Source organism: Pimephales promelas, chromosome 18 (assembly GCF_988280905.1).
Source record: "Pimephales promelas chromosome 18, fPimPro1.hap1.1, whole genome shotgun sequence".
Classification (NCBI taxonomy): Eukaryota; Metazoa; Chordata; class Actinopteri; order Cypriniformes; family Leuciscidae; genus Pimephales; species Pimephales promelas.
In genome coordinates, this window is record NC_142786.1 from 15,538,291 (window position 1) to 15,555,871 (window position 17,581).

At 45.0% G+C, this 17,581-nt stretch overlaps 1 protein-coding gene across 3 annotated transcripts in view; it reads left to right on the forward strand.

Annotated features, from left to right (window-relative positions):
* The window catches only part of top2b (DNA topoisomerase II beta), a 121,853-nt gene that overhangs the window by 37,038 nt on the left and 67,234 nt on the right, over positions 1–17,581 (forward strand). For all 3 annotated transcript variants that reach the window (XM_089122775.1, XM_089122777.1, XM_089122776.1), the window contains exons 18-19: positions 7,696–7,810; positions 8,047–8,168. In XM_089122775.1, the coding sequence (XP_088978901.1) occupies positions 7,696–7,810; positions 8,047–8,168 (237 nt within the window). The remainder of the gene's footprint in view (positions 1–7,695; positions 7,811–8,046; positions 8,169–17,581) is intronic.

Below are 17,581 nucleotides of genomic sequence, written 5' to 3' on the forward strand. Positions count from 1 at the left end.
CATACAACGGACACCTGCTCGCATGGCGGCGTTGGTATTAGCGTTCCCACGGCGTTTACACGCAGCTCGAAGTTCCCTGAATGGGAACGTCTCTGGTTACGTATGTAACCCTAGTTCCCTGAAGGGAACGAGACGCTGCGTGTCTATGCCATACTCCCAGCATGCCCGTGAGCGCTTGCTTCAGTCCTATCAGAAGCTGTTGCGCTTGTGTTTCGGGGATGCTTTATAGTTTCCTGGTCGATACGTCACCCCGCCTATGACGTTCCGTCTCGCCATTGGACAGATTTCATACGTGCTTCATGACTCGTCACGCAGAGGCGTTCCCCCACGGCGTTTACACGCAGCGTCTCGTTCCCTTCAGGGAACTAGGGTTACATACGTAACCAGAGACGTTCATTTATATAGACCATTTCACAAGATGTAAACAACACTGGTCCAGAAGCACTTCCTGTTTCAGTTTTTTAACACTACATAAAAGCTGGGATAAAATACAACCAACAGAACATTTAAAACTGAATCAAAAAATTAAACAAACATCTTTAAGATGTTTTCTTTACATGTGAAATAAAGAAAACAAACAGCATAAAGAAGTTACAAACTGAAACAGGAAGTGCTTCTGGACCAGTGTTGTTTACATCTTGTGAAATGGTCTATAGCCATTCTGGAGAAAACGTCTCGGTTACGTATGTAACCCTCGTTCCCTGAGTAGGGAACGTAGACGTTACGTCGGATGACGGAGAATGGGGTTTTCGCCTTGAATTCACGGCCAATGCATGAGGCAGCTTGTACCAGGAACACTTTAAGGTTGTGTTTATATATTTTAAACCACTGAATCGCTATAAAATCGCGATTAATTCTATTCTTAGCCTTTTAAATCGATTATTCACGTAAATAAATGATTCACGATTCAAAATACATGTTTCAGGATCGATGCATATGCATCGTCAGGATTTATAATCGATGCATTGAGAAAATGAGTGAATCGTTACACCCCTAGTGCTGATGGCTGTCGTGTCGATGTGGCCTTCACATGGGAGAGTCTAGTTGACACAATCTATGGTGACACTACAGGGATATGTTTTGGTCGTTGTGTAGGCACAGGTCCTCCATCCAGGGGCGGAGTGGCAATAGGGAGAGTCGGGAGTTTCCCTGGTGGGCCGGTAGTGTTTTGAGGCCGCGAGGGCCGGTCTGATAAAACTTATGCATTGCAAGTTCGCCATGCACACTTGGGGCCCAAGCAAGGGGAAGAAAAAAAATTCATTTTTTTTACAATTTTGATAACGGAGCGTATATTTGCACTAAGTCAAGTCACATTTATTTATATAGCGCTTTTCACAATACATATTGTATCAAAGCAGCTTCACAGTGATAACATGAAAGTAGTAAAACACAGATCAATAATATTGTTAAATATTATAACCCCAACTAAGCAAGCCAAAAGCAAGGCGACAGTGGCAATGAACCAAAACTCCATCAGATTGGATGGAGAAAAAACCTTGGGAGAACCCAGGCTCAGTCGGGGGCCAGTTCTCCTCTGGCTTACATTCATATTGTTTATATATAAATATTAAATATAATTAAAGTTGCAAGCAGCGATGGGCGGGCCCTCGCACCTGTAGCACGTCGGGGTCTGAGGCGGCCGCGTTGCATTTTCTGCAGCTCAGCCAGTGCGGCTGTGTATTTACTACGCTGCTTCGTTAAAGGTCACTTCCTGTTGCCAGCAGGTGGCACTATGACTGTGGGTGAATGTCGGAATGTAGATTTGTTCAGGGTGGGACTCTTGTCAAAGGTGTAAAATTTCATGCATATCTGGGCTTTTACAGCCAAGTTACTACAACTTCCTGTTTCAAGGTGAATCATCGACGCCACGGACACGCCCATCGACGAAAACCCGCAGATAGCACAACTTTACATCGTCAATGCCTTTAGAAGGCACAGCAGAAATGTGAAGTCGATCCGACTAAAGCCCTAGGAGGAGTTAGTTAAAGTACGTAATGAGTAAATCATCAAACAATGGCGGTAAAATTAGAAATGGCCGACTTCCTGTTGAGTTTAAGGCATCGCTCCAGGAGACTTTTCTGTGCGTCTATCCATGGTAGATGTACCACAGAAATTTCTTACATGTCGGTCAAACATGCGGCGGGGGCTGCTTTGTTAAAGGCCACTTCCTGTTGCCAGCAGGTGGCGCTATGACTGTGGGTGAATGTCGGCATGTAGATTTGTTCAGGGTGGGACTCTTGTCAAATATGTAAAATTTCGTGCAGATCTGGGCATTTACAGCCAAGTTACTACAACTTCCTGTTTCATGGCGAATCATCAACGCTTCGGACACGCCCATCGACGAAAACACGCAGATAGCACAACTTTACATCGTCAATGCCTTTAGAAGGTACAGCAGAAATTTGAAGTTGATCCGACTAATTCCCTAGGAGGAGTTCGTTAAAGTACGGAGTGTGTAAATCGTCCCAAATCGGTCGCCAAATTCAAAATGGCTGACTTCCTGTCGAGTTTAGGGTATGGGTTCTTGAGGCTTTTTTGTACGTCTGGTCATGGTAGATGTACCACAGAAATTTCGTACATGTCGGTCAAACATATGGCGGGGGCTGCTACGTTAAAGGTCACTTCCTGTTGCCAGCAGGTGGCGCTATGACTTAGGGTGAATGTCGGCATGTAGATTTTTTCAGGGCGGGGCTCTAGTCAAATGTGTAAAATTTCGTGCAGGTCTGGGCATTTACAGCCAAGTTATTACAACTTCCGGTTTCATGGCGAATCTTCGACGCCACGGACACGCCCATCGACGAAAACTCGCAGATAGCACAACTTTACATCGTCAATGCCTTTAGAAGGCACAGCAGAAATTTTAAGTCCATCCGACTAAATCCCTAGGAGGAGTTCGTTAAAGTACGGAGTCTGTAAATCGTCCAAAAATGGCCGCCAAATTCAAAATGGCGGACATCCTGTCGAGTTTAGGGTATGGGTTCTTGAGGCTTTTTTGTGCGTCTTGATATGATACACGTCCCCACCAAATTTCGTGCATGTAGGTTGAACGTGGACGAGGGGCTAATTTTTTCCAATTTTCTAGGTGGCGCTATCGTGCCATTTTGCCCCGCCCATCCGCGAAACCCACAAAATACGAAATTTTTCACCAGTCCTGACATGCGTGCCAAATTTGGTGAGTTTTTGAGCATGTTGCGGCCCCGAAAATGGCACTTACTTTGCAGAAAAAAATTAAAAAATAAAAAAATTAAAGCTGCAAGCAGCGATGGGCGGGCCCTCGCACCTGTAGCGCGTCGGAGTGTGAGGCGGCCGCGTTGCATATTTTGCAGCTCAGCCGGTGCGGCTGTGAATTTGCTACGCTGCTTAATTAAAGGTCACTTCCTGTTGCCAGCAGGTGGCGCTATGATTGTGGGTGAATGTCGGCATGTAGATTTGTTCAGGGTGGGACTCTTGTCAAATGTGTACAATTTGGTGCAGATCTGGGCATTTACAGCCAAGTTACTACAACTTCCTGTTTCATGGCGAATCATCGACGCCACGGACACGCTTATGGACGAAAACGCGCAGATAGCACAACTTTACATCGTCAATGCCTTTAGAAGGCACAGCAGAAACGTGAAGTCGATCCGACCAATTCCCTAGGAGGAGTTAGTTAAAGTACGTAATGAGTAAATCATCCTAAAATGGCGGTAAAATTAGAAATGGCCTACTTCCTGTTGAGTTTAGGGCATCGCTCCAGGAGACTTTTCTGTGCGTCTGGACATGGTAGATGTACCACAGAAATTTCGTACATGTCGGTCAAACATGCGGCAGGGGCTGCTTCGTTAAAGGTCACTTCCTGTTGCCACTAAGTGGCGCTATGACTCTGGGTGAATGTTGGCATGTAGATTTGTTCAGGACGGGACTCTTGTCAAATGTGTAAAATTTGGTGCAGATCTGGGCATTTACAGCCAAGTTACTACAACTTCCTGTTTCATGGCGAATCATCGCCGCCACGGACACGCCCATTGAGGAAAACGCGCAGATAGCACAACTTTTCATCGTCAATGCCTTTAGAAGGCACAGTAGAAATTTGAAGTCGATCCGACTAAATCCCTAAGAGGAGTTCGTTAAAGTACGTAATGAGTAAATCATCGAAAAATGGCGGTAAAATTAGAAATGGCTGACTTCCTGTTGAGTTTATGGCATCGCTCCAGGAGACTTTTCTGTGCGTCTGGACATGGTAGATGTACCACAGAAATTTCGTACATGTCGGTCAACCATGCGACGGGGGCTGCTTCGTTAAAGGTCACTTCCTGTTGCCACTAGGTGGCGCTATGACTGAGGGTAATTGTCGGCATGTAGATTTGTTCAGGGCGGGACTCTTGTCAAATGTGTAAAATTTGGTGCAGATCTGGGCATTTACAGCCAAGTTACTACAACTTCCTGTTTCATGGCGAATCATCGACGCCACGGACACGCCCATCCACGAAAACGCGCAGATAGCACAACTTTACATCGTCAATGCCTTTAGAAGGCACAGCAGAAATTTGAAGTTGATCCGACTAAATCCCTAGGAGGAGTTCGTTAAAGTACGGAGTCTGTAAATCGTCCAAAAATGGCCGCCAAATTCAAAATGGCGGACCTCCTGTCGAGTTTAGGGTATGGGTTCTTGAGGCTTTTTTGTGCGTCTTGATATGATACACGTCCCCACCAAATTTCGTGCATGTAGGTTGAACGTGGACGAGGGGCTAATTTTTTCCAATTTTCTAGGTGGCGCTAGCGTGCCATTTTGCCCCGCCCATCCGCGAAACCCACAAAATACGAAATTTTTCACCAGTCCTGACATGCGTGCCAAATTTGGTGAGTTTTTGAGCATGTTGCGGCCCCGAAAATGGCACTTACTTTGCAGAAAAAAGAAAAAAAATAATCCTAACAGTTTCAATAGGGTCCTCGCACTGTTAGTGCTCGGGCCCTAAAAAAAAAATAATCCTAACAGTTTCAATAGGGTCCTCGCACTGTTAGTGCTCGGGCCCTAAATATTGTTTATGTATAAAACGGCGCCATAACATATCGCAGGCGTTGAGTCGTCTCTTCACAGGCGTTGGTCTTCTCATCACAGGCGTTGGGGCATCCGAAATCCCCGTGAGAGGCTGGATACAAAACTGGACCTGACGAACGCCATTTTTTCTCGGGACAAGCATCCCGAGATAACAGCAGAAAGGCAGCTGGGAAATAATTAGCATAGCTGATATTCATAATGATTTCCATTATACGGGAGTTGGTGTTAGAAAACAACTATCTCACAAACTCTCTGCAACCCAAACTCTCCCCAACCCAACCATACACGCCGACCCGTTTGTCTAAAAGGCTGTCGAGCCCCACTGGTGAGTTAAGCAGTTTCAGTGGCAAACGGTTCCGTATGGCATAACAGAGGACTAAAAGGTAAGCATTATGTGAATGCTTGACTAAAGAGAAGCGTCTTTAATCTAGTTTTAAACTGTGTCAGCGAGTCAGAGCCTCGGACCGTATCGGGAAGGCTATTCCAGAGTTTTGGAGCTAAATGCGAGAACGCCCTCCCTCCTTTAGTGGACTTAGATATCCTAGGAATGACCAGAAGCCTTGAATTTAGTGATCTTAAGGAACGCGGTGGATTGTAGGGCGAAAGAAGGTCCGTTAAGTACATAGGAGCTAAACCATTTAGGGCTTTATAGGTCAGTAGTAGTATTTTGTAGTTGATACGGAACTTAATTGGTAACCAGTGTAGAGATGATAAAATCTGTTTTATGATCATAATTTCGTGACCTAGTAAGAACTCTAGCAGCTACATTTTTTACTAACTGTAGCTTGTTTATTGAGGATGCAGGACAACCGGCTAGTAAAGCATTACAGTAATCTAGTCTCGAGGTCATGAATGCAAGAACTAATTTTTCTGCATCAGAAATAGATAGCATGTTACGTAGCTTAGCAATGTTTCTAAGGTGGAAAAAGGCTGTTCTTGTAACATATGAAATATGATTTTCGAAGACAAGTTGCGGTCTAGTATAACACCCAGGTCTTTTACTGTAGTGGATAAAGTAACAGGACACCCGTCTATATTAAAGTTGTATTGTAAGAGGTTTTGTGAGTAGTTTTTTGACCAATAAGTAATACCTCCGTTTTATCTGAATTTAATAGCAGGAAATTACACGTCATCCAGCATTTTATATCTTTGAGACACTCTGTCATTTTAGATGAGTTAGTGTTTTCATCTGGTCGTGATGAAATTAGACATGTGCCGATAATCGGTAATGCGATAAATCGCGGTAATGAATATGCACGATATTGTTATCGCGGGCTCTTCAAAATACCGTGAAAAATAATACTTTTAGAGCGTGCATTAACTTATTTTCCATCAGCCGCTCAAACACTGCGTATATGCTGCGCAAAACACGTGCGCACTCTGATGTAAACAATCCCCACATAAGCACAGCTGTGTGCATGCGACAGTGTGCACTAGTCAAACAATCCTCACATGGAGTAGAAGCATGGCGGAACGCTCACGACGATTTATCCCCGCAGGGCTGCCTACTCTCACGCATTCAGCTTGCAGCTTGAGACTTTCAGACAGGACGCGGAATACTCGCGCGACGCACAGGGATGTTTTGCTGCTGCGTCGACCTGACCAATTTAATTTAATCAAGTAAATTCTTATCGACAATTAATCAATAATAATCGATTAACTGTTTACATGCCTAGTTCCTAACCGACGACGAAAACTTGAAAGAACAGCCATCGATTGTTAGGCAGTATTCTAGGTTAGTACTTGCAGAGGTTTTTGGTCCAATCATTAGAAACAGAATTAGGGATTTTAGTAAATAGGTAATAGAAATTACTAGTCATCCAAATTTTTATATCAGCTATGAATTCCATTAACTAATTAGACTTGTCACTACACCAGATTGTTATCAATCGAACAAAATCTTTGGTTTCATAATCCTCCCTATTAATGTGTATAGTAGAGGGTTAATAACCACAACTTGCAACTATTATACTATTATTTTAAAATTGTTTGTCGAACTGACTGGCTACTATATACACAAACAGCGCTGGCATTGGTTTACGTTCTTGATCAAATCGAAAATAACGTTGTAAAAGTATATATATACATGAAAAATACATTTACAAAATTAGTACATGTACAAATTCAGGTCCAAAATGTTTGTACGCGTTTGTCGTAGACACAAAATAGCATAACTAAGTGGCTATAAAGCCAGCGCTGGCATTTGATAAGACTAAAACATTATGTCTGAAATTATACATGCAAATAGATTTAAAATTATTTAGCCTACTTACAGGTTGTGGCCCAACAACTGCTTGGAACTGCTTCAAGTTTTAGTAACAGGTTCTTGTTGAATCCGGCATTGAATTCGTGGAGATTCGGGAAGCTGTCTTTCGTAAAATGCGCAACACAGAGAGCTAAATTACGATTGTAATTTTCAGGAACATAATGAAACATAAATTGTATCCATTGTTGTATCCAGTGCTGCAACTTTGCAGATAATGTTCATGCACCAACAGCAACATTACACACTAATTAAAATGAAAAATATGAAATCGCAATCAACCACCCCTTTAAAAGTGTCAAGATTTTTTTCAAGGTGTTTGAAACTCACTACTGTTAAAAAATGAATAAATTTCTGATCTTTCATTGTGCACATCTTTGTTTTCTTTTCACAGCAATACCTGTACGGCACAACAACACAACACCTTTCCTACAATGACTTCATCAATAAAGAACTCATCCTCTTCTCCAATTCTGACAATGAGCGTTCGATTCCATCGCTTGTTGATGGTGTGTATCTTGATTTATGTTTTTAACATGTTAAACTCTGGGTTTCTCTTCCTAGCTGAGTAAATAAATGTTGTTGGTTTTGTGTGTGTGTGTGTGTGTGTAATAATTATTTGTGTATATAATGTGTGTGTGTGGATTATGTTTGACCGAAGTAATAATGAAATTTCCTAATGCTGCTTGCCTGTAATTTAACTGGGCTTCTAAATATCAAGTCTACTTTCATCTGCTGTATGAAGGTCTGAAGCCAGGCCAGAGGAAGGTGTTGTTCACCTGTTTGAAGAGGAATGATAAAAGGGAGGTTAAGGTGGCCCAGCTGGCCGGATCCGTGGCTGAGATGTCTGCATACCATCATGGTGAAGTTAGTAGCAAACATTTATTTTCCTTTCTTCTTTAATTTGTTCTTAGTCATTATTAGTGCAATGTAGACGTGCCGCTATTCGGTAATGCAATAAATCGCGGTAATGAATATTATGCACGATATTGTTAATGCGGGCATTTCAAAAAACAGTGAAAATTAAAGCTGCAAGCAGCGATGGGCGGGCCCTCGCACCTGTAGCGCGTCGGGCTGTGAGGCGGCCGCGCTGCATATTCTGGAGCTCAGCTGTGTACATGCGGCCGGGGCTGCTTCGTTAAAGGTCACTTCTTGTTGCCAGCAGGTGGCGCTATGACTGTGGGCTAATTTTGTCATGTACATGTGTTCAGGGTGGGACTGTTGTAAAAGGTATAAAGTTTTGTGCAGGTCTGAGGATGTACACTGAAGTTACAACAACTTCCTGTTTCATGGAGAATCGTCGACGCCTCGGACACGTCCATTGATGAAAATGCGCAGATAGCACAACTTTACATCGTCAATGCCTTTAGAAGGTACAGCAGAAATTTGAAGTCGATCCGACTAAATCCCTAGGAGGAGTTTGTTAAAGTACGGAGTGTGTTAATCATCCCAAAGTGGCCGCCAAATTCCAAACGGCGGACTTCCCGTCGAGTTTAGTGCATCGCTCCAAGAGGCTTTTTTGTGCGTCTGGACATGGTAGATGTACCACAGAAATTTCGTACAGGTCGGTCAAACGTGCGACGGGGGCTGCTTCGTTAAACGTCACTTCCTGTTGCCAGCAGGTGGCGCTATGATTGTGGGTGAATGTCGGCATGTAGAGTTGTTTAGGGTGGGACTCTTGTTAAATGTGTCAAATTTCGTGCAGATCTGGGCATTTACAGCCAAGTTACTACAACTTCCTGTTTCATGGCGAATCATCAACGCCACGGACACGCCCATAGACGAAAACGCGCAGATAGCACAACTTTACATCGTCAATGCCTTTAGAAGGCACAGCAGAAATTTAAAGTCGATCCGACTAAAACCTTAGGAGGAGTTAGTTAAAGTATGTAATTAGTAAATCATCCTAAAATGGCGGTAAAATTAGAAATGGCCGACTTCCTGTTTAGTTTAGCGCATCGCTCCAAGAGACTTTTCTGTGCGTCTGGACATGGTAGATGTACCACAGAAATTTCGTACTTGTTGGTCAAACATGCAGCGGGGGCTGCTTTATTTAAAGTCACTTCCTGTTGCCAGCAGGTGGCGCTATGACTGTGGGTGAATGTCGGCATGTAGATTTGTTCAGGGCGGGACTCTTGTCAAATGTGTTAAATTTCGTGCAGATCTGGGCATTTACAGCCAAGTTACTACAACTTCCTGTTTCATGGCGAATCATCGACGCCACGGACACGCCCATCGACGAAAATGCACAGATAGCACAACTTTACATCGTCAATGCCTTTAGAAGGTACAGCAGAAATTTGAAGTTGATCCGACTAAATCCCTAGGAGGAGTTCGTTAAAGTACGGAGTGTGTAAATCGTCCCAAAATGGCCTCCAAATTCAAAATGGCGGACTTCCTGTCAAGTTTAGGGCATCGCTCCAAGAGGCTTTTTTGTGCGTCTGGTCATAGTAGATGTACCACAGAAGTTTCGTACATGTTGGTCAAACAAGCGGCGTGGGCTGCTTCGTTTAAGGTCACTTCCTGTTGCCAGCGGGTGGCGCTATGACTGTGGGTGAATGTCAGCATGTAGATTTGTTCAGGGTGGGACTCTTGTCAAATGTGTAAAATTTGGTGCAGATCTGGGCATTTACAGCCAAGTTACTACAACTTCCTGTTTCATGGCGAATCATCGACGCCACGGACACGCCCATCGACGAAAACGCGCAGATAGCACAACTTTACATCGTCAATGCCTTTAAAAGGCACTAGGGGTGGGCGATATGACCAAAATTGTGTTTCACGATATGACTAATTTTATTTCACGGTAACGATATATTTCACGATATAGTTATTTATATAGTTATCCTCAAAAAAAAAAAAAAAAAAAGACAAAAAGGGCTTTGTATAATAAATAAACCCAAATACTTTAGAAATGAAAAGTATGTCACCACCTTGTTTTATTTTTATTTTATTTGGTAACTTATTTATTTGGTAAACTATTTTTATATAAAAATATAGTAAACAAAAAACACTCATAAACTTTTAGATGAACTTCCCACAACAGATTGATATTAAATATAACTCATAGGTGCATTTCAACTTTAAATCATTTTTCAATCTCATGCATTGCTTTAGCCTACTTCATCAATCAGTTTATAATATAATTATAATATATATAATATAATTATAATATTTTTTTTACCACATGTGCTTATTATACTGTGTTTTTAACGGAGAAGGGTATTCCTGCACAACCGGAGACTGCACACACTGTTGTTTTAACGGGCTTGTTTTGCTCTTTTTGTTATATCTGGCAACCCGTCAGTTCGGAAGTGACAAGAAGAAGATCAGCAATATGAAAACCAAACCGCAGCTACTGTTAGTGTTGACTAAGTAGTTTAAATTATACACACCTTATAACAGTGCGTCGAACACCGCGTGCTCCCTCTCAGTGGTTGTGCACGCGCGCGTCTTTTACATCAACAAAATGCGATCGATTAATTTGAGAGTGAAGTTGTAATCACGGATCGAATCAAAGGGAGATTTTATCAACTGGTCCAGTAGGCAATTGTTTGGAGTTAAAAATATATAACTCGCGCTGCATATTTACTAATTTTGCCTCAGAAACAGGATTATACATTCGTTTTAACAAGCAGGATGTTCATTCATGCTGAATGCGATTTTCATGTTTAAAAAGTAACTATACATAAGAGAAGGAAAGATGCGGATAACTATACATTATTTAAGGTTATTTCTCGTAATGATATTGATATAGCCTATGAAATGTTGTTATCAAGTAACTTCATGCTTTCCCTGTTGCGAACGTGCACTCCTCTAAACTGTAGCCTGGGTGCTGCTGCTCTGCTCAAGTTGACGGCTGCCTTTCCCCCCGAACATATCACGTTAACAACAATCCTTTAGAAAATGTAATTCCTTTGTGGATCCTCTTGATCTGCTTTCTCCATGTTTCTTTGACAAATCTCAGCATCAGTCTCACGCGCGCTGCACGGGAGTTAACCACGCCCCCTTATTTGCATTTCGCGGTATACACGGAATAAAAAAATCTGTTACGCCTGACGTTTTCTATCGCGGTAACGATATATATCGTCATATCGCCCAGCCCTAGAAGGCACTGCAGAAATTTGAAGTCGATCCGACTAAATCCCTAGGAGGAGTTCGTTAAAGGCACACTATGCACTCTCTGGTTTTTTTGTAAAACAGTGACCTCTAGAGCCGCTGTGGTGTACTTGCACTGTCGTAAATAACCGTTATTCCCCTGTTACTGCATATACTGTCAAGTGCTAGACTGCTTTTTAATAATAAAGTTGCCTATCGCGTTTGCTGGCTTATAGCGTTTTTACATGATTTCTGCAAAATCAGAAGTAAATAGCCTATAGTGTATAGGCTACTGTATAATTTCATTCATGTTTTTTGATTGTAATGTTAAAATTACAAAATGTCAGATGACATCAATCAAGTTAAATGTACGTCGCATTATTTCATAACATTGGACGTTATGATTTAGACATGATTACAATTTATCATAATAGCAAATTGTGTTCAATTATTTACAACCTCTAGGCTTATATATGTCCTAATAATTATGTGAGATATTGACTATGTCCTCATGGTAATCGCAAGAATCAACATCAACAGCGTCAAGATTTGATTGATTCATAATCAACACAATTTGAAGTTACAGTCGGGAAGTGTACTGTTAGTCAGATAAACTTGATATAACAGTAACTTACACACGTCATAAGAAATCCGAACCAGACACAGGACTAAAGATACGTGATAAATACACATCACAACACCTGAGTTCAGCTGGCAAACTAGCTCTTGTGGCAAGCTCGGCAATAAAACATAACGGAAAAAACAACAAGACTAAGAGAAACGACTGTTTTTAGAAAGGTCTGCTTAAAGCTCTGGGAATCGAAAGCTATAGACATGTGAGAATTATTGAACTGGTCTTATTATCAACAACGGATGAATGAACAGCACCGTAAAAAATTACATACCACAAGCCAGTGCAGCAACATACAATATAGAAACAACTAGTATACAAATACAAACAAGTTTATAAATAAGAGATTTACTTACAAGTCCATCAACAAGATCGCCAGGTCAGCATCGCAGTTACAATCCAGTGCAGCTTTTAAGCTCGCGCCAACGAGTGAAAGCCAGACCGAGTGGACTCTTGTCCGGTTTCTAGCACGGTCCGATTCTCTTTCCCTGTTTCGAAAGTAGCTTCATACAGTATGATGTTGTTGATGCGTGTGACGTCGTTGCCGTAAACCATTTCGTGATTCTCACGCGCTGTGTCAGGGGCGCCACTCTCAAACTTGCATGGCTGGTTTTTCCGGCGGCGTCCCCCCCAAGCTTTCCTACCAGGATGATTCGCCCTACTATGACTTTGTTAACCACCAAAACGACTTTGAAGCTGTTATATTAAGGTACAGATCTTGCATAGAGTGCCTTTAAGTGACTACTAAAGCCAGCGCTGGCATTTGTTTACGTCCTTGATCAAATGAAAACATTACCTCTGAAATTATACGTTCAAATATACATTTAAAATTATTACTTCCCTTTCGTTCTGGAAACTCCAACGTGTCGAATTGGGATCTCGCTAGGGAGCCTTATTACTTCTGATAAAATTAACAACGAGCCAATAACCATTGGCATGCAATCTTTGCATTTCGCGAGGCGCCTACAAGCGCGGAGCTTTTTGCTTCGGAGCCTCTCAGAGCTTAACTGCTGTCCTGAAGAAAACGAGCCTGGTGAAGAAACGTTCGGGGTTCTGGTGTGACGGTGCTTCCACTGGTCTTCGTCTCGAGTGAAGCATGCGGTTGCAGTTTCCGGCGGTGTCTGCGGCGGAGATCCCTCGGGGCTTCGGCACTGAAGAGCAGTTTCTTTTTTGCCCGTGCGTTTTTGGATGCGGTCGATTTCTCCCTAAGGCTGATGGCCACAAGCACTGCTTCACGTGTCTGGGCTTAGCACACGCTGAGGTGGCCCTTGTGCATGAGTCATGCTCTCATTGCGGGAATATGACTCTCGCGATGCTACGTTCGAGACTGAGTCCCTTCAGAGAATCTCCGATCTAGTTCGTCTGCTGGTTCAGTTCCTGTTGGTGAGCGTATGAGGATTACTGTGAGAAACGCGACAGTTGAAAGATCCTGTCAGGCGCCTCACGCCTCTAGCAGCACGCTGCCATCGGCGCTTCCGGTGGAGCGGCCGGAGCCCCCTCGGGTGCTTCCGGTTGTCTCTTTCGGTGCGCCACCTGAGGATCAGATGTCGATCGCGGCATCGGAGGAAGAGCAGTCTTCTGGCGAAGACTCTGCGGCTCTGCCCCCTTCGGGTGTGGTGGCGTCGGTGGAGCCTGACCCGGAAATGGCTGCTGTGCTCGAATGGGCGGCCGCGAATGTCGGGCTTGCGTGGAACCCTCCACCGGGTCCCGAACCTTCGCGGCTGGACGATTGGGTTCGCGGAGCGGGTCGTGCTGTTGCCCCATGGCCTGGTCCAGTCCCTTTCTTCCCCGAAGTACATGAGGAGTTGAGGAAGTCTTGGTCGGCGCCTCTGGCACTCAGATAGAGGCAACCTCGCTCCTCCTTCCTCACCACCCTGGATAGTAGGGGTGCAACGGATCAAAAAACTCACGGATCGGATCGTTTCTCGGATCAGGGTCACGGATCGGATCATTTTTCGGATCAGCAAAAAAAAAAAAAAAAAATACAAGACAAATTTTTAAATTGTGAGCGGTGAGAGCTATGTGACGATAATGGTAATCGTCACATAGCTCTGTTCCCCTAGAAGTCCACCTGTCTGTCGTGAGCGCAACAGATGCTCGGGATAGTTCATCCAACACAGTTCATGTCGTAACGTGGCTCAAGTACTTTCAGTATGTGTTTAAAGCCCTCGTTTTGCACAACCGAATGTGGCCTCATGTCTGCAGCTATAAACACACCGATAGCATTTGTGATGGCTTTAGCCCGGTCTGATTATGCAACTCTTTCCTTCATGTAATATTTGATGGAAAATCCAAAATGGTCCCATACAGGTGATTTAAATGCAGGGCTCCAGACTAACTTTACTAGGAGCGCTGTTGCCCCTGACTGAAAATTTTAGGAGCGCAAGCAGAAAATTTAGGATCACACCTTAAATCAGCTTGCAATGCAATTATTCAAATTTCCCCCAAAATAACTGTAATAGCCTACTGACAAATTCTTTAATAATAAATAGACTTAACATTATGATATTCTGTTTTATTTTAACTTCACAGGGTTCCAGACTGAAAGTTGAGGGCAGCATCACCTCAAATGAGAACTCACAGCGAGTTCTACAAAAAAAAATAAAAAATAAAAAATAATTCTGGCACTGGGGCTGACAATAAATCACTAAGCTTAATTTAGGGTGTAGATGAAATTAACTTAGTTATTATCATTTATAATGTCTTAATATCAATTAATAAAAGTAGTGAAAATATCATCGTACTTTTTTCATTTTAGGACAATCTTTAAAGGATAAACAAAAAATGTGTTGGTAATCACATAAAAAATTCAAAAAAATAAAACATTTATTTATGATATTATTGAAGTGCTGGGAAAAGATGTGTAGTAGGCTACTTGTAAGCATTTGACTATTTCTTACACATTATCATATATAGGCTGATTTGTGGACTGAAAGACTTCTATAAGTGTTTCTCCTGGTTTCCACGTCAGCTCTGTTTGATCTGATATGGTTTATAACAGAACTCTGCGCCGAATCGGAGTGTTTCTCACTGGATCTCGTGGTGTTGATGTTATTAATTCTGAGGCGAATTCAATGGATTTCTTCACTGGATCTCCTAGTAACAGTGTTGCGTGAGCGAGATCGCTGATTACTCAGACGCACATCAGGATGTGATATTTGTCTCCGTCTCCCTCCCACAGATGTTTACGCGCGCTATTCTTGTCACGGATTCATTGACGCGCCGCTTTACCATGCGTTTACTTTAACGTGTGGCAAATTTACTGGTCGCACATGTGCGACTGGATGTAAAATTCAGTCGCACACTCTCAAATTTTGGTCGCAGTCTGGTCTGGAGCCCTGAAATAACGCGGGGCGTTCAAGCTTCTCCGTTCCTCCGCTCGCTATGACGAAGCTGTGCGTTGACTGAACAACATGCGCACGTTTTATTTTATTTTATTTTTTTTCATAATCAATCCGCGGATCACGTGTGTGCCGAACCGAAGACATTGATCCGAACGGATCACGGATCAGTGATGATCCGTTGCACCACTACTGGATAGCGGGGTGGCGCATGGGTAATAGGGAATCCCCCCAGTAGAGCGGTCTGTCGCGATGCAGCTGTGTCCGAAGACCGCCTCCTCCTGGCGGGGTGCCCCTTCACTCCCCTCCCGCGCCTGTTGGTTTTCCTCTGGTCAGCAACTGGATTCGGAGGGGCAGAGACCAGATCACGAGGAGGCAGGGCCTCATGCTGCGTCTCTTCCCCTCCCCTCGCCACGGGGCGGCCCGCAGCAGGAAGCAGGTCCCTGGCGAACTTCACGCCCAGACCCCGCTTCCAGTGGCTACATTGCCACTGCAGCCGGGTCCCTGCCTTCCACCTCGCTGCCCCTCCGCGGGTACGCCGGTGGTTCGGGTGGGCTCGTTGGGTCGGTACCTGGAAGCCTGGCTAGCGCCGGGTCCGTACCGATGGCTCATCCACACCATTCAGTTCGGCTATGCAATTCAGTTTGCACGCCGGTTCAGGGGCGTTCACTTCACCCGTGTGCGGTCAGTGGACGCCCCTGTCCTGCGGAAAGAGATCGATGTCTTGCTGGCGAAGGACGCAATCGAGCCGGTACCTCCTGCCGAGATGAGGTCCGGGTTTTACAGCCCCTACTTCATTGTACCCAAGAAAGGCGGTGGGTTACGGCCAATCCTGGACCTGCGAGTTTTGAATCAGGCCCTGCACAAACTCCCGTTCAAGATGCTCATGCAGAAGCGCATTTTCGAATCCGTCCCCAGGATTGGTTTGCAGCCATCGACCTGAAGGACGCATACATTCACGTCTCGATTCTTCCTCGACACAGATTGTTTCTACGGTTTGCGTTCGAGGGTCGAGCGTATCAGTACAAAGTCCTACCCTTCGGGCTGGCCCTGTCACCCCGCGTCTTCACGAAAGTCGCGGAGGCGGCCATTGTTCCCATGAGAGAACAAGGCATTTGCATACTCAACTATCTCGACGATTGGCTCATTCTGGCTCACTCGCGAGAGGTGTTGTGCGATCACAGGGACATGGTCCTACGGCATCTCAGCCGGTTGGGGCTTCAGGTCAACTGGGAAAAGAGCAAACTTTGCCCCGTGCAGAGGATCTCTTATCTCGGTATGGAGTTGGACTCGGTCGCCCAGACGGCGCACCTTACGGAGGAACGCGTCCAGTCAGTGCTCTCCTGCCTCAGGTCCTTTCGAGGCAGGACAGCGGTTCCACTGAAACTATTTCAGAGGCTCCTGGGGCATATGGCAGCCACAGCCGCAGTAACACCGCTCGGCCTGTTACATATGAGACCGCTCGAGCACTGGCTTCACGATCGAGTCCCGAGGTGGGCGTGGCAGAGCGGCACGTTAAGGGTCAAAATAACCCCGCACTGTCGCCAAACCTTCTCCCCATGGTCGGATCCTGTTTTTCTTCGGGCCGGAGTGTCCTTTGTCCAGGTTTCCAGGCATGCTGTGGTTTTCCACGCGCATCCCGCCGGTGGTGCTCATCTGACTTAACCGGCAAGGTTTACAAGGCCTGTGGGGAAGCTGCCTCTGCCGTGCACGCTTTGGTGTTGCTCCAGGTCCATCAGGCCAAGGCACTGAAGGAACTGGACGAGGGTGGTCACGATCCACTGGTGTTCCAAGAACCAAGGACCTCACGCTTTGTGCGACAAAGGTTACCGCTCGCTCAGTGGGCCGTGCGATGTCCACAATGGTGGTCCTGGAACGCCATCTCTGGCTGTGTCTGGCCGACATGTGGAAGACCGACAAGCTCCGGTTCTTCAACGCCCCCGTGTCCCAGACCGGCCTCTTCAGTGACGCGGTCGAGAACTTTGCCCAGCAGTTCTCGGCTGTACAGAAGCAGACTGAGGCCATCAAACACATCCTGCCACGACGGTAAGCTGCTGCCTCCACCCCACTGCCGGCGGCTCCTCAGTCTGCTCGTCGCCGGGGGCATCCGCCTGCGCCCTCCCCGGCTCCCGCGCCGCAGCAGCAGCCTCCACCGAAGCGGCGCTGCGGAGCCAGTCGCAGACGGAACGGCCCGCCCGTCCAGGCCCCCG